Here is a 20,732-nt window from a genome sequence, read left to right as displayed (position 1 = left end):
GCAGAAGGTGAGAATGCCATCACTTCTTGATGACACTCTTCATCAAGCCACACACTCAGAAAATGCGAGGTGGTTTTTGTGATTAGCAATTACTTACTGTGTCCAGTTGGGGAAAGCTGAGAAATTCCCATTCACATTGCAGGAGAGGGAAGCAGAGAACCCAGCAGTCACCAGTGGGCAACTGGGACCAAGTGTTCTCTGAAGGCAAACTCTGGGATTTGGGTAGAGGCTGCCGTGAAACCATTTTTAAAGGTGACCCCTGGGTAGACAGGCACTTCTGATGGTCTCTAGACCCAAAAGGCACCTTCTGGCCTCTCCCCGACCTTGCTGGTGGGGTCCCTTGGTGCATGTAGCCAGTGTTGAGATGCCAAGGAAACCCAACTCTCCAACTCAGAAAAGCATTCTGAAAGTTTAAAATTACAGTGGTAGTTGGATTCCCAACTCACCCTGTCTCTGTCATGAACACAAGAGGACCAATTTCCTCCCAGTTGTCATGGGGATACCTGAGATTTTTTTTGGAAGACTTGGAGAACCACAGATCCCTCCAAAATGTCACCTAGCTGAGAGTTCTGTAAGCCTTGCTCCCAACATTCCGAAGAAATGAGTTTTTTCTGCTTGGATCTCTCTCTCTTCTCTGTCTCTCTCTCTCTTCTCTGTCTCTGTCTCCTTACCCCATTCCCTACCTCACCTACTGTATCCTTCCCTCAGACAGGCCATCCTGGAATCACCCAACCTAAATTAGCTGGAAGAACAACTATGCAAGAATAAACCCAGATGGGATTTATAATTTGGTGAAGATGACATTTCAACTCAGGGGGGCAATATGGGTTATTCAATAAATGGTGTTGGGACATCTGACTAAAACTTTGGAGAGAAAACAAAGTTAGATCCCAATGCCCTTTATCACTGAAATAAATGTCCGGTAGATTAAAATGTTAAAGAACTAAAGGATCTTGTGAGTGAAGACTTTTCATTTTATCATCAATTTTTCATAGGACACAACATCCAGAGAACATAATGAAGAAACTGATCACTTAAAGGGACATCTGTAATATTTTAGACCAAAATAAACAGACAAAAACAAAAACAAAAATTTAAACTAACTGATCACTTGAATACATTTACATTTTTAATTTATGTATACAAAAGGACTTTGGACAAAGTTAAAAATAAAGCAATGAGTAGGAAAAGTATTTTCCAATTACAATAAAGACTGGATATTCTGAACATGTGCAGAGCATTTACCAATCAATAGGAAAAACATGACTGTCCCAAATAGACAGTCCTCAGAAGATCAGATGCCACTGGGCAAATGTCATACACATTATCATTCAATTACATTAAAATCAAAAGGAAAGTGGAACAACACTGAGATATGATTTTGGTCACTATGTGTATTTGGTTTTACAAAGATGTAAAGGCCTGTACATATTCTATGTGAGATGGGACGTAGGAAAATGGTGACTTTCATGCACTATTGGATAGAGTTCAAATTGGTGCAAACTTTGGGAGGCAATTTGTTGGTATGTATCAAATACTTTTAAAAGGGCTTATACTTCAATCTAACAATGCCCCTTCTAAATATCTATTGCACAAAAACAAATGTACCAAGACATTCATTTCAGCACTATTTATAATACTGAGAAATGAGAACAGCATAAAGGCCTATACATAGGGGACTGGTTAAAATAGCTATGGAATATACATTTGTGGCCTATTATACTGCTCACTGCCCACACCCTGCCTCATGTGTGTTTGGGTAGAGAAGCTTGAAAAGCATGAACAGGAGCTTGTAAAGCACAAACCGGTGTGGGAGGAAGGGGAAGGGAGAGAAACATCCATGTGAGAGAGAAACATCGATTGGTTGCCCCCCACATACACTGTGACTGGGGATCGAACCCCCAACCCAGGTATGTGTCCTAACCAGGAACCGACCTTACGGTGCATGGGACAACACTCCAACCCACTGAGTCACACCGGCCAGGGCTGGAACATTTTTAAAAGGATTTCCTAGACATCTTCAAAAAGAGAAAAAAACATTTGGAAAGAGGGATTTTTTAAAGTTAGACCTGAATAGAAATGTTAGGAGTAAACAGTACATAATACAGGTATAGCAGAGATTTCTAATGATAGAATAAATTTATTGCAGTAAATTTGAAAAGTGATTAACTGAACATTGTTCTAGGAAAATATAACTTACTCAAGAAATACCTGAGTACAACTAAATTCAATTTCAAGGAAATTGAATCAGTGGTTTAAAATCTACCCTCATCCACATGAAATCCATTAGGTCTAAGTAGTTTTACCAAGTATTCAAAGAGCAGATATTCCTAATGTTATACAAACTTTTATATAGAAAAATTGTGAATGCTCTCACAGCTCACTTAATATAGCATCATAAAATTTCACACGTAAGTACTGCAGTTTGCATCCCTAAGAGACAAGGCCTTGTTATTTTAGAAAGTACAATGACAATACCATTTCCCACCCAAATGGTAGCAGGGTGTGCATCTGCAGCTTTTAGTTTTTTACTGGGGTCACACCTTATACTTAGTTTTGTCTACTGGCTTTTTCACACCAACATGCTACAGAGTGTGTTCCGTATCATAAGATGTTCACAAAACTGGCTGCACAGGCCCATCTGGTCCAAAAGTGTAGCCTCTTCTTTCACTTTTGGCAGCTACAAATCAGATGGTGCAGTGAGCACCTCTACAATGCCAAAGTCACTGTGTGTACCTGACTGTCTTACAGTTAAACAGGTTGAGGATGTTCCATTCCACTAAACTGGTCCACACAGGAGTGGCGTCACAGGCCTTTCCACTGCACGTCGCCAGCAGGGCACCAGAAGTCTTCATTTGTTGCGCTCTGAAATTACTTTTAGTTTCTTTGGAGTCTGTGTTGTTTTAGTTACTAGTGAAAAAGAAATGCTTTCTTATTGTGCTTATTTTACTGGCCATCTGGATTTCTCTTGAGCATCGAGCAGCAGGTAACAGAGGGGGCATGTGTGTGAGCAACAGGGAATAACATTGGTTCTCGCAGGATGTGCTTCTAGCTAGCTAGCTATCTCCCAAAGCCAGGATCATGAAAATCAGGGGCCACAGCTAATAAGGAATGCAGGCTACTCCCCTCACAGGAAGAATCCCACCACTTGTTCTGGAAGCCCAACCTAAGTAAAGCCAGAAAGGAAGAAAGCAGAATCTCTCTCTTCTTGGCAAACAGCCTGGTTCAAAATCTCTGGTGTGGCGTGTGGAGTTGGCCCTACGGAAGGAAGGAGGCAGAAGAGAAGGTTCGCAAGAGCAACAGTTCCCAGCCACTGCCCAGACCCTGACTCGGGTGGTCCAGGACCCAGGCAGGAACATGTGTAAAGCTCCCAGCTGCTGCTGTTGTGCGGCCCACATGGGTGCCACCAATAAAGCCTGAGGAAAGTTCCCAGGAAGAGAATGTCCACCTCTCTCACTGCTCCTGTGTTTCACTTTCTTTCTCTGAAACCCCTTTCAGAAGAGGGAGCCCGTCAGAGAAGGGCTCCTACACGCCTTTGTTCACCCTGTTAGAAGCACAAAGCCCATCCCTAGACAGCCAGTAGCCACCACTTAGGGCACAGGCGGTCCAACTGCAGCCTACCCCCTTCTCCCACCCACATCTGCTGGCTCCAGTAGCAGCGATCAGCTGGAGACAGAAAGTCCTAAGGAACAACAGTCCCCATGCCTGCAAGGACCTGGCCCACACCAAACTCAAGCTTTCCTTGCCATAGAGCACCATCTGCCTCTGCAGCCCACTGGCCATCATCACCCTGCAGAACATGCCCTCTCACATAGCTGCAGGTCCTGGAGATGCCTGCCTGTGACTGCACTTGTCCTAATCTGTGCACTCCAGAAAATGCCCCCATACTAGGTTGAATTGGTGGCCTCAAAAGATATACACAGGTGCTGACTCCCAGAACTTGTGAATGTGACCTTATTTGGAAAAATGGTCTTTGTGGATGTAATGAAGGTAAGCACCCTGAGCTGAGATCCTCCTGGATGACATAGGTGGGCCTTAAATCCAATGACTTGTGTCCTTGTAAGAGACAGAAGAGGAGATACCATCAGAGAAGAAGCCATGTAACCATGGAGGCAAAGAGTGGAATGATGCATCTACCAAGCAAAGAACACCAAGGGCTGCCACCAGAAGCTGGGACAGAGGCCTGGACTGATTCTTCAGAAGGAACCAACCCTGCCCACAGCTGGATTTCAGGCTTCTGGCCTCCAAAGCTGTGAAAGAATGAATTCCTGGTGTGTGTGTTTTTAATTCCCACCTGAGAATATGTTTTGATTTTTAGAGAGAGGAAGGGAGAGAGTAGGAGAGGGAGAGAGAGGGAGAGAGGGAGAGAGGGAGAGAAGGAAAGAGGGAGAGAGGGAGAGAAACATCAATCAGTTGCCTCCCATATGTGCCCCGATTGGGGATCGAACCCACAACCCAGGCATGTGCTCTGACAGGGAATTAAACCCGCACACTTTTGGTGCATGGGATGACACTCCAACCAACTGAGCCACCTGGCCAGGGCAAATTCCTGGTGTTTTAAGTCACCAAGCTTTCGGTCATTTGTTACAGCAGCCATGGTGAAACTAATACATCTCCAAAAATCAAGTGCTCTTGAAAAAAACTGCCGGATTAGGATTGAAATACAGCACCTGACTGTGCCTTTAATTTTTTCCCCAACTACAATCTGCACTTAGACACCTGGGCTTCAGGAAATGGAAGTACTCCCACCCCTGGAGATGCCAAGAAACCCCCCAGTCCAGGCTTGTTTTCAGAATGGCCTGCTAGGCATCTTCCAGCACTAGACTTAAATCCTACTTTTAGTCAACCCTCTCACTGACAAATAACAGAAAACACTGTGAGAAAGCCCAGAGATGGATTTGCAACATTCCAATCCTACCCAGGGGAGCTTAGAGGAAGGCAGGACCAAGGGCCAGGGCACCAAGGAGTAAATGATGTATATTCTTCCTCCACTTTCAACGTCCTTTCTTTTGCAACATTGCAGGGTTAATGCCCATGGCTTTGACATCCTAGGAAATATTCCTAGGTGGCCCCAACTCCAAACCCAAAGCAGTGGAGGAAAGGTGGGTAAATGTGACTACACAAAGATAACAAAGTTTAAGTCCAAAACACGCGTACAAACTCACAGCAGGAAAAGATCATTGCAACTCTCACCACACAGAAGAGCTGATCCCACTAATGACCAAAGAGCTGCTGCAAACCAAGAAACAAAAGACTAATGGCCCAAGAGAAAAACGGGCAAGAAATACAAACAAGCCATTCAAGCCAGAATTAAAAAGGACCCCTGAAGCTCTGAAAGATGCTCAAGCTCACTTTTTTTTTTAATCCTCATCAGGGGATATCTTTTCCATAGCTTTTTAGAGAGAGTGATGAGGGAGGGAGGGAGGCAGACATCAATGTGAGAGAGACACATCGATTGGCTGCCCCCTGCACAAGCCCCGACCAGGCCGGGGATCAAACCTGCAACCCTGGTATGTGCCCTTGACTGGGAATCGAACCCATGACCCATCGGTGCACAGGCTGATGCTCTAAACACTGACCCACACTGGCCAGGGCTCAAGCTCACACTTAACAGAGAAGTACATGCCTGGCGGATGGCAAAAGCCCACAGGTTGACACCTCTCACTGGGATAAGGCTATGGGGAACGAGGAGAGAGTAGGAAACCACACTGGGGGGTAGTGGGACGATCTAACCCATTTGCAGATGATCAGTGCAGCTGCTTCTAAGAATCTGACCCAAAGACACACATAATTGATGCACATGGATTTTCGCTGCAGAGTTATTTATGACAATAAAAAGACTGGCAACAATGCAAATGCCGTGGTGCAGCCTCCCAGTGGAATAGCACACAGCGCACAAGCGCGCCGGCACCCCAGTGGGCTAGAGCTGGGCTGGAAGGGCCCCCTCCCATCTCAGGCTGAGAAGTTCTCTCTGAGAGCCCTGGCCTTGATTCTTGACTTCCCCAGCGGAGGTGGAGGAGAGAGTCCAAGAGGCAAGTGGTTCAAGCAGACAGAACAAATAGAAAGAGCAAAGCATCAAGCCTAGCTGGGATTCCATGTACCCTAAAAGAGGCAAACCAGCAGATAGGGAAGCTGAAGCATAAGTCCCTACAGCTAGCTCTTGGGGCTCAAAGAAGTGGCCTGCTCTTCGTCACCTAGCCTGTAATTCAGGACTAGGCAGGTAGGAGAGGAAAGCACAGATTGCACTGTCCTAGGCTGGTCATCAGCAGGTGGCCCTACTGAATGCACTCCATGACATGTATCTGCAGGGTGTCCATATCAGGGGCCTGGTACTGGCACTTGGGGCAACAGAAGTCAGGTGGCTCCTCCGGGGGGCTTCTCCTCTGGCTGGGCAAGGCAGAGTGAAAGGACTGGTGAGCTACAGAAAGAGAATAGACACCAGTTATAGCACAAACTGCAGGTAGGGAAGGGGACAGAAAGTACTTGAGGGACAATTGATCCAACTACCAGGGTCACCACCACTAGCACCCTCCCTTTAGCATCCTAACCCTAGGATGGGGGGTACTGATGAGGAGGGGCAGCCAATTCAAGCTCCCACCACCCAGGCTCCCCATGCTGCCAGCACCCTGCCCTCCCCTACCCCTTCCCCTGCAGCTCACTCACCTGGGGCAGGGGCCAAGGGGGGCTGGGAGACTTCTACATGCCGTTTCCTCATATCCTCAATCCTTTGAGAAGAGAAACCATCCAATCAGTATGTGCAAGCCAAGTTCCGAGTGGTGTACAAAGCTAATGGAAGGACAGGGGCACCAGGAGGGGAGACGGAGGGCCAGCTCAGCCTACCAACTAGCCAGGAGCACTCAGTCTCTTGCGCTTACTACTGGAGGCCCCACGGCACCCATACCCCTCTTCATGGAGCATGTGCTCCAAGGCCTACCTGGCAGACTCCTGACAGCTGGTCTTCAACCTGCTATACTCCCGCTGCAGCTGCTCTAGCTGCTCCTGCAAGAGCTCCTTCTTCTCGGCCAGCTTCTCCCGGGCCTGTCTCTCAGCCTGGAAATCTGCCTCATAGATATCCGCCTGGCAAAGCCAAGAGAGGGGAATGTGCCCACCACCCATCAGCCACTCATTGGACACTCCGTGCTGAGCACCAGGAGGGGAAGGCAGATCCCGCTCCTACCCTCCCACAGCCCATGGCACAGAAAGAGTCCCCAAGTGCACTGAGAGGTCAAGGAACAGTGCAAGGGGCTCAAGGGCTTCCAAGAAGCCACTGCAAAATGATACCAGAGATATGCCAGGTGCCAGCATCAGTGGGCTTGGTCTGCTCACCCACATGTAGACCACACAGAGCCCTCACCTGGGCCTTCAGCACTGGAACAGTCTCCATCACAATCTTGTGCTGCTCAGCCTCTTCTTTCAGCTTGTCGATCACTTCCTGTTTAGCCACCAGGGCCTCCTCGGCCTGCTGGAGCTGCTGCTTGAGATCTTCCAGCTGCATTCCCTAGGGATGGGAAAGGGGAGCTGACAAAGCCAAGCTGGCGCAGGGCTGGGACCATGCCACCACCAGGCTGGCTGCTACTTCAGGCGAGAAGAACCAAGAGGAACAAAAGATCAGACCCAGCTGGCCAGCCAACCACAAGATGTGTGTGCAGGGCACAGGAAAGGTGGAGGCTAAAGAGGACCTCTGAGGTCATCTGGCACAACCTCCCACCCAGGCTGACATTCCCTTCCCAGAATCCCCAGCTGAACAGCCCACCTCCAACCGTTCAAAGGACAGGGGCCACACTCCCTCCTGAGGCTGCCCACTCCACGCTGACTGGTCTCCCAAACTAACAACCCACCATGTGCCCGCTAAGCCAACACCCAGCAGTCCTTCCACTCTGCCATCTGGTCAAAGGTCTTCTGGTCCCTCACAGACAGTCCACATATAGACACACACACACACACTCACATATGCACTCACACACAGAAACACATACACAGGTGCACTCAGACACAGTACAAACACATGGGCACACACACAAACAAACAGACACATGCACAGATGCACGCACAAACACCACCCAGCCTTCCCTCATCAAAGGGCCACAGTTTTGTATTTAACTCTTCCTGTATAACCTGTTTCAGGCTTTACCCTTGTAAGTCTCTTCTGGGTACCTTCATGTATGACAAGCTCCTTCTTAAAATGTGATTGCTAGAAACCAAACCCAGTACAGGTTTAATACGGACAAACTAGAAAAGGGCTCCCAGCCAACTTCAACACTAGAATGGAAACATTCCTGGGGAAATTAGAGCCAGGAGCCAAACTGGTGATGGCTAGCAAGAGGACTCAGCCCATGGAGGGGGCATCCAGAGACCCAACCCAGTCCGCCATAGGCAGGAAGCAGCACAGCCCAAGTTCCCCATCTCCTCGTGGCCTGCCCTGAGCCATCACACGGCAGCCCTGACAAAACTCTAGGACAAGTCCAGTATCCCTCCCGAAAGCTAATATCCCCGAATTTGGGAGAGCAGGCCCAATGGGAGAGGAACCAGGGCAAGCTCAGTCCTAGGCAGTCCTCGGGATGTCCCTGCCATACTCACTCGGTTTCGCTCGCTGCTTACCATGCTGCTCTTGATGTGATTGTCATAATCTTGGAAGAGCTGGTGATAGGCTACCTGTAGCTGGGCCAGCTTCCGCCTAAGAAAAAGGAGCTTTTGCTGGAGAAACCACTTTGTCCTGGACCAGCCACAGCTTTTCCTGCTTCTAATTCCACCCTTTCTTCCTTCCACAAACCCAAAGGGGGCTCCCAGGGCGCATTTGTGCCTTAAAGGCTATCAGCTCTGACGCAGACTTGGCTAAATAGTTAGTATAATTTTCCTTAAAACTAACATACTTTCAAGTATGAAAAGAAATGTTTATAATAAAATGGAACTGTCCTGCACTCTTTAAAAAAAGTCAACTTCATGAAAAACATAGAAAGGCAGGACTATTAAAAGGCACACCAACAAAATGAATGAAGAATACTGGACCAGATGCTGTTAATACATGGGCCAAATAGTGGAGTCTGAATGTGGACTGGAGAATAGAGAATGTTATCATTTAAAGATGAATCATTTGGGTGTGCTAATGGTAAGGGAACAAATCCGGCCCTCAGCCACAGACAGTCCCTAGAAGGGATCCTCCAAAGGTAGAAAGCCATCAACTTCCCTCTGGTCTCCATCCCTGCCATGTCGGGCACCCACTCACTTCTCCTCTGAGGCAGTCTGGCGCTCCATGCGCAGAGCAGCCTCCATGCTCTGGTTCTGCATGCGCAACTGGTCCACCTGCACGCTGTGCTGCTGCTGCAGTGCCTCCCGCTCGCTCTCCAGCTGCCGGGCTTGCTCACTGGCTGCCCGGGCCCTGGCATGGGGGAACAGGGAGGTCATGGTAGGGCCCCCAGCAGGAACGAGGGTGCGCACAGGATCCCTGCTGTGCTGAGAAGGACTGCCAGCAGAAGGAAGGTGGAAGCCAGAGAGCACTAGAAGCTCTGCAGTCTGAGGGGAGAGGAAGGGCACTGGGTGTAGGGCACAGGGAGGAGTCATGGTTCAGAACATCCTGTCAATGCAGACCTAACACAGTGCAGACCCAACACACTGTGAGAAAGGAGGAGGCACTGTCACTGGAGACAGGGACAACTGCAGGGCACCAGGTTAGCAACAACATGTTTGTATCAATGCAGGGGCTTGTCTAGCAATCAAGTGCAGGTGGCAAGGAGACCTGGGGCTCAGGTTCAGCCTGAAGACTTCCATTATGGAAGCCCCTTCAAAGGTGAAAGTAGTGATCCCAGAAGAGGATGCTGCTGGGGCCAGGGGAGAGGAGTTCCCAGGAACCACCTGTTAGGTTCCAACAGGTGGGTGCTGGGGGCCCCAGCCAGAACAGTCTCAGTGGAGGAGTCAGGAAAGACTGGGAGGAGAGGAAGTGAAGGCAGCGAGCAAAAATAAGCCTTTCTAGAAGGGGGTGGGGGCAAGGTAAGAAATGGGGTGGGGCAGCTGGAAGAGGAGGCAGTCGGTGTGCTCAGGCAACTCTTTCCCTCCCAGGCACTGTTCTAGAAGTGGCAAGGAGGTGGCTGGCCCATGTCAATGGCTCATTTGGAGATCAAACATCCACACCTGTAAGGAGAGGCTCCCACCTGCCTGCCTAGGAGACAGCAATAGCCTCGGCAGAGAATTCCTCTTTCCCTCTACACTCCCGCTATAACAGCTCATCTCTTCTCCCCTGGATCTTCTGATCCAGGCCCCGTATTGCCCCCCAGTCCCCAATCTCCCATCTCCACACTCATAACACCCTAATTCTCCAGTTCCAGGTTCCAGCCATGTCATCCTGATGTCCTGAGGCCTTCCACAGTCCCCACAGTGAGGGTAACGGTTAGTGTTTCTGGGTGGGGGGAGGTTACTGGGGGTTTTCACTGGTCTGTTTTTCCACACCTGTCCAAATATATTGAACACACATTTCCATCTGTGTTCGGATAAAAGTTTGGTGCTGTTACCATCATCCCCAGATGGAACTGCTACCTGCCAGGGTCCTAGGAAACGGGGAGGGCCATTCCAGTGTGACAGGCCAGGGGCTCAGAGGGCAACCATGTGTATGAAGTTTGAAGCTGTTTAAATGGCCACACCGAATGATCTGAGATGCAAGCAAGGCTTTGTGCCCTGAGCAGTCCAGCTCAGCAATTATATGCTCAACCACATTAGGGAGGAACAGGAAAAGAGGCCGCCCAAGAGCCTATAATCACCAGAGTAAACGCCCCCGCAGGGTGGTTAAGTGACCCGAGTTAGCTGTAAAACTGCACTGACAGCGTCAGTCCTCCAGCAGCTCCTTTTATGTGCACAGAGAAAAGATAGGCAAGAGAGACGCCAAACTGTTCTAAAAACAACACGTGATTTTAGAAACACTGAGGTACAGAAGAGTATACAGGCGAAAACACCAGAATGGGACGAGCCAGAGACAAGGAGGCTCAGCCTTCCAATGCCTTCCCTCTCAGTCTGATTTCTAGGTGGAAGCGCATTCACACTGTCTTCCATATCGCTCCACTGATGGGAGGGGAAAACTCCTGACTGCTCCTCTGGCCGCTTTCAGGAGGGTGTCCTTGACATCACCCAGTGCATCTTGATCACTACTGCACTGGGAGAGCTGGGGCCACCCCTGTCAGCAGGACATCCTTCTGGAGGGCAGCAGCTAGGTGGCATGGAACCATAGAAAATCCATGCCCTTTGACCCAGTGACCTCACTGATGGGGACCTCCCCTTTACAGAAAAGAGCAACTGGCAGGCCTGAGGAGACCAGCTTCGGAGGTGCTGCTTGCAAGGTTGGCCCTCAGGTGGCACGTGGGCAGTGGGCTGGTGAAGTCCCCTAGGCTGACATGATGCTTTCCCTAGTGATAACAGTGCTCCCTGTGTCTGGACTGCTTGCACAATAGGGTGATTTATGCAAATCACCTGCTTTCTTCTGGGAGATGGAAAATTTGGTGCATGCCTGGCACAGGGGGCTCACATGACCAGCCCCCAATAAAACCCAGGGCGCTGGATGCCAAGTGGGTTCCCTGGGTTTGCAGTGATGCATTTTTCACTGCTAAAGAAGGGAGAGCTCAGTGCCCCTCACAGGATGGAGGGAGGGAGCAAACCAGCAAACCTAAGGCCTGGGGTTTTCTACCCCTAACCTGTGCCCTTTCCATGTAATAAATCTCAGCCATGAGGGCACTGGGAGTGCTTCCAGAGGCTCTCTGTGGATCATGGCTATGCTCTTGACCCCTGAAAATGTCCCCTAAGGAAATAATTCAAACTCCAGCAGAAGGTGAGAGAGCCCAGAAGTGCTGCTAGGACCCAGGCCCCAGACGCCTGGTTCATAGCTCAGCTAAGCACCTGCCCCAATGCCCATGTGCTCACTCACCAAGTCCTGCAGTCCATCCTCTCACAGATGAACCCCCAGAGGCTCCTAAACAGCCTCATTCTTCTCAGGTGCCCCGACAGAGGCCTCCGGGGTGGGTTTTCCCTCCTCGCTCACCTGCCCTCCAAAGCCTGCCGATCCTTGGTGGCAGCCTCCAAGCGACTCTGGCTCTCCTGGAGCTCCCCCAGCAAGGATGTCACCTGGGCTTTCACCGAGGCCTTGTCCTCAGCCATCTGCTACATGAAAAAAAGCCACTTTCTGTCAGCAATGCTTTCTCACCAACTGCCCACCCCTGGTGGCCCCAAACCCTGGGGCAGCCTGCAAGTGCTAAGACATGTCCCCTGAGGGCTTCTCTCCTGCGTTTGGCATCCCTACTCATCTCACCTCTCACCTCCAGAAGTTTCCCAACCCCAGCAAGGTAACTGAAGTAGTGAAAAGGGATCGAATCCCATGAGCCCATATTCCCAAGCCCCACCTCATCTCTGCGGACGGGGCATGATGAAACCCAGGGACAGTGGAACACAGAGGGGCCTCAAGTCTCATAAGGCTGACAACCAGGTCGTGAGGACTGAGCCCCACAGGAATCTCTCAGCCTCTCTGAGACTAGATGCCAAGGGAGGTGAGACACAAAGACAGCGACAAAAGTACAAGCTCCGTTCCACAGGCCCGGGGCCACTAGAAGGTAAGGTAGACTGACACTGTTTCCAGATCTCTACCAGTGACAAAATTTAAGAGTTCTCCAAACTGCCTGGCCAGGCGTGGCTCAGCTGTTGAGCATTGACCTAGGATCCAGACGATCGGGGTTCGATTCCCGGTCAGGGCACATGCCCTGGTTGTGGGCTGTAGCCAATCAATGACTCTCTCATCATTGATGTTTCTATCTCCTTCTCTCCCTCTCCTTTCCTCTCTCTGAAATCAATAAAGATATATTAAAAAAAAAAAAAAGAGTTCTCCAAACTCCCCATTGCCTGATCTCCCTCATCAAACTATCCGGACCCAGGTCCTCTTTGACCTCAGGCTGCTCCAGCCCAGGGTTGAGGCTCAGTCCTTCCCTCCTGACTCCTGTGCAGTAAACCCTCTATAATAACCACCACTCCTGAAGGTAATCTTGGAAACCCCTCTGGAAACACTGGCATCCCTGTGGGTTTTCAGAACGCACATGGCAGGTAGCACAGGTGGCCAGATCCCCTAGCTCACCCACTCCTGGGAAAGGGCCTGTCCTGCCCCCTTGGCTACCTGTTGGCATCTCTTTAGGTGCTCCACCTCCTGCAGGGCCTGCTCCCTCTGCCTCTTCAAGTCAAGCTTCTCCAGATTCAGTCTCTCCACCAGTTTCCTGGCCTCTTGGAATTTCTGCATGAGGAACTCCTTCTCCTCCCTCTGGCTGCCTTGAAAACGCTGCAGCTCCTCACAGCACTCCCGCAGCATCTGGTTGCTCTGCCGAATGGCATCTGGTAGCAGAGGAGAAAGCATAGGGGAGGGGAGCCCTGGCAGTCAGCCTGGCCAGCCCCTCTTTGCCCTCCCCATAACACCGTGCTGCCTCTCACACAGAGATGGCTTCGAAACACTTATTTCATGAAACATTTCAAAACCAATTATGCTAATGATATGCCCCTAAATTTCTCCAACAAAATATTGAACATATCAGCTTCACTTAGAAATGTGTGCCAAATGTGACTTTATTTGTAAGTGACTCTGGAACTCATTTGTATTCTGGTGGGGTCAGAGGCATGCCTGCCCTAGAACACTCGGGTTACTCACTGTCTTTGGAATCAGGAGGTCCTAACCTACCTGCAGACTCAGGAGATAGCCACCAGGGCAAACTTCCCTATGACATTGCTAGCTGCAGCCTGAGAGGGTCAGAAGGCTTGAAGTGGACTAGATGCTCGCCTCTCTGAGATTCACCATCCTCATTTATATGTTCAACAGGGGCAATCGTACCCACCTCACAGGATGAGGAGGGTTAGATGAAAAAGCAGACAAAGTACCCAGCGCACAACACAAATTCAAGAAACAGCCAGTTCTGCTCTCACCAGACTAAAGGATGACCATTACAAATGCCAGACAATCAGCAGAGGCCGTGGAAAGGAGAGCCACACATCCAGGGGACACCCCAGGCAGCAGAAGACCATCAGGGGTGACAAAACTGATCAGTGATGAGCAAAAGTTCTAGCAACTACAGAGCTGTATAAGATGGGGGCAGGCAGTAGTTTCATGTCACCCTCTAGTCAAAACCCATGACTACCTAACTAGTTCCTACTGATAAAAAACATCCTTTCACCAGAACTTCAGTGGCTTCTGAGCCTGGCTCCAAAGCTACCTTCTGCACTCTACTGCTCCCATGTGACTCTCCCCTGCAGGAGCTCAAAGCCCCGGGCACTCTGTTCCCCCACCAACCTCCACCTGTCGCAATCCTGCCAACCCCTGTCCGAGGCTCAGCTCATGTACGTTTTTCATTGAAGTAAAATTCACAAAATGTCAAATTCATTGTTTTAACTATTGTAAAGTACAGTTGACCCTTGACCACCATGGGTTTGAACTGCTCAGGTCCACTTATATGTGGGGGGTTTTCAATAAATATACAGTAGGCCCTCAGTATCCCTGGGTTTCACATCCACAGATTCAACCAATCTTGGATTGAAACAGTGTTTTTGATCCATAGCTGGGAATCTGTGCATGCAGAGGGTCTACTGTATGTGTGAGTCAGGCAGCGCAGGTGGAGGCCATGAAGCCATGAGGCCTCTGCCTGCCACTGGAGCCTGAGCTCCCTGTGGGGGAGCTGGAGGTACCAAGGTCCCTGTACTGATGGCCTGCCACACTCTCACCCCAGAGTCCCCCTTGCCAGAGTGCTCTCCTGGGGAAGAGAAGAGGCCACACAGATAGCAGAAGATGAGCTGTCTCCCCATCCCCCAACCTGGCTGCCAACTCCATGTGGCCCCAACACAGTAAGACAGCTGACAACCTCTGGGAACACTGTTGGTGTCATAATTGGAGGGGTGCTAGATGCTGCTCAATACCCTGCAGTGCCCAGGATGACCCCCAGATGTCTGAGTGCTGAGGTGGAGGAAGGACTGTGCACTAAAGACAGACAGGTCTTGCTGGCTCTCTGCTCGAAACGGGCTATCTCCAAAGCAGGCCAGGCCTCCAGAAGACCAAACAGTTCCTGGAGGGGGCAAGTTGACTGAGCTAGACCCCTTCCATCCTGGAAGGGAAGGCAATTCACCTTGACAGGAAGAAGAGACACATATTCCAGGCATGGGTTTGGTCCCTGACTGCAGGGCCTCAGCCAGGACCACTCCCTGAGGCTTACAGAGCATGTGACTTGTCAGCACAGGGCCCCACATAACATCCCTGTATTGACGGCCTGCCACCAGGGGACACACTATCCAGCGAAAGAGGTGGGGGAGTGGCCCTAGGACTGGGGCCTCCATTGGTTGTGTCACATGCCAACCCACCAGTCCACTAGGATAGTGGATGGCTGATTGAAAACAGGTGAGACACTAGCTTGGGGGCAATTTCTACAAGGATGAGGTACCATCCTCCAGGATATGGTGTACACAGGGGCTGTGACCTTTATAAGCCCTAAGTTCCCAGCATGCACCAGGGGGTGAAGCAAAAGGGGCCATGTGCCCCATCATTCCCCATGACCCACCTGGGGAGTCTGTGTTGCCCCTCCCTGCAGCCTTGGTTTTGGCAGTCTAGAAGGTCCCCATAGCAGAAACACAAGCATCTCAGTAAATGAGAAGCTAGAGATACCACCTGGGCACCTGAGGCTATTCATAAGTACCAAAGGAGCACTGAACCAGATTTGGAGTCCCCGAGGCATGTAATGGGGGAGGGGGGTGCTGTCTCACAGGGGAGGGGGGCATGTACCACATCTAAGGACAGCCATGTTCCCTGAGGGGCACAGTACAACGGCAACTGGGGCCTGAAAAAGCTGCCCCCTGTACAGGTGAGGATGTGGAGGGTGAGTGAGTAGGGACTGTGATGAAAATAGGGATGGGATGGCCAGGAAAAAACTTGAACCCTAGCCACTTGTAGAGAGGGGGCTGCTGAAAAACAGCCTTCAGCTGAGGGCTCTTCACAGAGCTGCCTGGCACCTGACCCAGAGTCAGGAGCCAAAGATTTCTCCCTTTCCCAAAGCAGCCTACAGGCCCTTCCCAGGGCAGGCATGCCCCTTTCCCAGGACAACTAGCCCTTAATGACTAATCGGTATTGAAATATAAAGGCCGGGCTATGTTGAACCAACTTGGGACAACTCAGACAGGTCATTCCAGCTCCAGAGCTCCCTGTAGGGTTGGCGTGCACTGCAGCCCAGCTTCTCTCTCTGCCCTGCCCCCTGCTTCTTCCCTGTCCTTCCCTTCCCCAGTTCTGGGCCTCAGAGCACTCCAAAGAAACTTTCTGCACATTAATCTCCATCTCACAATATGGTTCCAGGGAACCCTACCTGAAAGAAAGAGGGAGAGTGACTGAGTTTGAATCACTAGCCGACTCCCAGACCCAGTAAACTTGGAGGCACATGTGAGTAGAATAAGTGTTCCCCCAGCAGGGCTGGATCCCCTGACCTTTTATTCCACACACGCACTGTCCTCACCTCGGAGCTCTTGATTCTCCTCCAGACAGCGCTGGAAGGTCTCAGGAGCACCCTGCTCCGAAGGCAGGTGGAGCATGGTTGGCTTCCCCAGAGAAGATTCTTCACCCTGCACGTCCTGGTCCCCAGCCGGGCCACCACTGGGCTGCACCATCTCACACAGCTGGCTCTTCCAGGGGGGCGTGCTCATCCAACAAGTCAAGGTCTGGAAGAGAAAAGCAGCACAGGCATCACACCAGACCTGTGCAGAATTCTTACCCTACAGGACCAGTGTAGTCTGTGTGGCAGGTTTTTTTGGTTTTTGTTTTTTGTTTTTAATCCTCCCGAGGTATTTTTTTTTTCCATTGCTTTTGTGTGCGTCAGTTTGGGGGCCACACTTTAAGCTGAATGTCGAGCATTTTGTCTAGAGTAATAGGATGTTAAAATGGGCTTTTTGGTCTAAGAGGTGATACATACCCCCATTCCAAAGGGAGGTGCAGACCATATGTGGGACTTGGAAAGGCCATGGTTCAGCACTGGTTATGAATTCTGTCTAGCACCTGTCTCCAGGCTGTAAACTGAAATTAAGAATTTCACCAAAGGGGACAAATTAGAGAGAGGATTATTTCTGGAGGGAGGTGTCAGTGTGCTCGGAATTCTAGGTGTCAGTGGGCTGGGAATCCTACCCCATACACACATCTCCAAGCAGTAGTGGAGGGTGTTGGCCCCTCACTTAGTGTATGGGGTTGAACGGTGGCCCCCAACAAGATATGTTGACATCCTGACCCCTAGAACCTGTGTACATGACCTTATTTGGAAAAAGGGTCTTTGCGGATGTAATTAAGTAAAGGATCTTGAGAGATCATCCTGGATTAGGGTGGTCCCTAAATCCAATTACAGGTGTCCTTATAAGAGATAAAATAGGAGAAGACACAGACACAGAGGAAAAGCCATGTGAAGGTGGAGGCAGAGACTGGAGTGATGTAGCCACAAGCCAAGGAATGCCTGGAGCCACCAGAAGCTGGAAGAGGCAGGAAAGATCCTCCCCTCTAGCCTCTGGAGGGAACATGGCCCTGCCAATACTTGATTTCATACTTCTGGCCTTCAGAACTGGGAAAGGGTAACTTTCTGTTGCTTTAAGCCACCTGGCTAGTGGTCATCTCTTATAGCAGCCCTAGGAGATTAATATATCTAGTAAGAGGGGCTTTTAGGAGACCAATCAAAACCTGATGAGTGTTATCTGGAACTGAGGGGCAAAGGGAGATATCTGATATCTGATATGTGCTGAGCAATCTGAAAATGGGAGCTGGGCTCACAGCCTAAGACAGTGAGGCAGAGAGACAGGCTGAGCTGTTCCCACTTCTCTTGTGAACTAGAGTAGAGGTGGGCCATGTGGAACAGCACCAGCCTGGAGCCATTTTAAATCTTGCCCAAGGAGACTAACTACCTGGAGTTAGAGGCCAATCTTAATACAAATTTCCAGGCCTAAGCTGAGGGAGGCTTTAACAGCAGATAAGCTTGGACATTTGACTATTACACTGAACACTCTACTAACCCATCAGCAGTATCTGACCAACTACGCTGATCCTTCCCTAAGCTTCCACAACAGTCCACTCTCCTGGTTTTCCTTCTACCTCATGGGCTGCTCATGCTCAGTCTTTTTCACTGAATCCTCCTCCTCAACCCACCCCTGTTGTGGTGCCCCAGGGCTATGTTCTGGGATCTCCTCTCTTCTCTATCTATAGACACTCCAGTATTAATTCCATTCAGTCTTGCAGCTTTAACTCCCACGGATGTTGATGATGCCCAAAATTAGACCTCCTTCCTGAACTCAACTTACATTTCAAACTCAACACCTCCACTTGGAACCAAGTACTCCTTTCAAAATTAATCTCTCTAAAACTGCACTCCTGACAGTCCCCAAAAGCCAGTTCCCCACAGCCTTCCTTTTTGTCAGTTGATGGCAAATCCATCCTCCAGTTAATAGGACAAATATCCTAGAGTCCTTCTTGACTCCTCTCTGTATCTCACATCTAATCCATCAGGGAATTCTATCAAAATGTATCCCAAAATCTATTTGATGACACTAAGCAATTAATATTAACTGTTTTGGGTGTAATAGTGGTATTGTGGTTATGTTTTTTTCAAAGTCTTTTCTTAGAGATGCATACTGAAATATTTACAGATGGTGTCTGAAATTCATTTCAAAATAATGGGGAGCCCGGCCGGGCATGGCTCAGCGGTTGAGCGTCGACCTAGGATCAAGGCGATCGGGGTTTGATTCCCGGCCAGGGCACATGCTCAGGTTGTGGGCTCGATCAATGACTCTCTCATCATTGGTGTTTCTGTCTCTCTCTCTCCCTCTCCTTTCCTCTCTCTGAAATCAATAAAGATATATTTTTTAAAAATAAATAAATAATGGGGAAACTCCTAGGTAAATACCCAAAAGAAATGAAAACACATATCTACACACAAATGCTCATAGCAGCATTACTCATGACAGCCAAAGAGTGGAAACAACCCAAATGTCCATCAACTGATGAAGAAACAAAATCTAGTATGCTCACATGCTACAACATGGACAAATCTTACAAACAGTATGCTAAGAAAAAGAAACAACTCACAAAAGACCACATATTGTATGATCTCATTCATATGAAATGTATAGAATAAGCAAATATATAAAGACAGCTTAGTGGATACTTAGTGGTAGGGGAGATGGAGTGACGGGGTGACAGCTAAAGGCTATAGGGTTTCTTTTTGAAGAAATAAAAATGTTCTGGAATTACTGGTGATGGTTGTAAAACTTCGTGAATATACTAAAAAACAGTGAATTGTATACTTTAAATGGGTGAATTTTGTAGTATGTGGATTGTATCTCAAAGCTGTTATTGAAAATAATAATTAGCCATGAGTTGATAATTATTGAAGCTGGGGTGTGGGTACATGGGATTTAGTATACTATTCTTCCTACTTCTGTACATCTTGGAAATTTTTCATAATAAAATGCTCAAAGCACCATGTCTCTCACTTGGATTACTACAATAACCTCCTAAAAGGTCACCCTGTTCCTAACCTTGCTCCCTACAGTTGGCAGAAAAATCAGCCTAAAAAGTAATTCCAATCACATCCCTCCTCTAATCAGACCCCTACTATGGCTCCTCATTGCCCTCCGTTTAAGGCCAAAGTTCCCACAAGTGCCTACAAGATCCTGTACCATCTGATACCCTATTGCTTCCTCTCCAAGTACTTCACTCACTCTGCTCCAGCTATAGTGGTCTCTTTGCTGTTCTTCGAATATACCAGAATGGCCCAATCATCCCCGAGTCACACAAACAGCATGAGGTTGGGTAGACATTAATGGTTTTGCAAAGTGAGCAAACGGAGATACATGAGATAAGATAGCTGCCAAACTCTATTGGGGCCTTTGTAAAGAATTTAACAACCTCAAATGCAGTCAAGTTTGATGAACAGAAAATGTCTCCGAACTAGATGAGTCATTCACAAACTAGGGGTGTGGTCAAAGTCCGCGGCAGCGGAGGAGGGACAAGCGTAAAACAGTCCCGCTCGCCGCCAAGATAACCTGGGTCCTGCATAGGCCCCGCCTGGGCCAGTGCTCTAGAAGCGGGCGGTAGAAATGGACCCGGGCCCAACAGGAGTAGGAGGCCTGGACGTCTAGGGGAATCTAGGAGGCGGCGGAACGCCCACCGATGGTACCCGGTCTTCCTGTCTTCGGGGAAGAGGACCACACCTGTCAGAGGAATCGATCCGATGTGAGAAGGGCGGGAGCAGCGGGCCGCGAGCGCTCCTCGAGCGCCGTCGCTCCAAGAAGTCCGGACTACGCTGTGCAGCTCTCCCCTTCTCCAGTCGCTGAAATTCCCACTTCCGGCTTCCGGTATCGTAGCTGTGGTATCCGGAAGTAAAATACCCAAGCCCGGCTCCCGCCCAGGGGGCCGGCGAGAGGTGTGAAAGAAGCTGTTCTAGAAAGAAGCCCAAGCCCGCCAGCATGGGCCCGCCCCGCAGTACGCTCCCTAGTGATATGCACCACCCGCTGCTTTTCTTCGCGTCAAACCCACACTCCCTCTCGTCTCTCGGGCTTTGGCATCCAGCTTACAAGCGCTCGGCCGCCCCGCCCCCACCAGGGGAGGAGCCACGACGAGGCAATTTAATAGGGCTGATTTGACCCCAGCCCGCGACCCGTCTGGACCAGGAGGCGGTGCGGTGCCGTAAACAGGGGTCCAGGGGGCGTGGCCACGCCGCCGGCGG

General features: G+C 49.7%; 1 protein-coding gene across 1 annotated transcript; it reads right to left on the bottom strand.

The window, feature by feature from the left end:
* Positions 1 to 4,359: 4,359 nt before the first annotated feature.
* On the bottom strand, positions 4,360 to 20,517 carry IKBKG (inhibitor of nuclear factor kappa B kinase regulatory subunit gamma). Its single transcript, XM_087813597.1, has 11 exons — positions 20,218 to 20,517; positions 16,944 to 17,044; positions 16,491 to 16,692; positions 13,136 to 13,347; positions 12,017 to 12,135; positions 9,224 to 9,376; positions 8,599 to 8,674; positions 7,355 to 7,498; positions 6,935 to 7,077; positions 6,664 to 6,725; positions 4,360 to 6,418 (listed from the first exon to the last, which is right to left on the bottom strand). The coding sequence occupies exons 2-11, from the start codon at positions 16,947 to 16,949 to the stop codon at positions 6,276 to 6,278; spliced, it is 1,260 nt and encodes a 419-aa protein (XP_087669723.1). The 5' UTR covers positions 16,950 to 17,044; positions 20,218 to 20,517; the 3' UTR covers positions 4,360 to 6,275.
* Between the last annotated feature and the right edge of the window lie 215 nt (positions 20,518 to 20,732).

This window comes from Miniopterus natalensis, chromosome X (genome assembly GCF_054644295.1).
Source record: "Miniopterus natalensis isolate mMinNat1 chromosome X, mMinNat1.hap1, whole genome shotgun sequence".
Lineage (NCBI taxonomy): Eukaryota > Metazoa > Chordata > Mammalia > Chiroptera > Miniopteridae > Miniopterus > Miniopterus natalensis.
The sequence above is the reverse complement of the archived record's forward strand: the minus strand, read 5'-3'. Positions and strand labels throughout refer to the sequence as shown.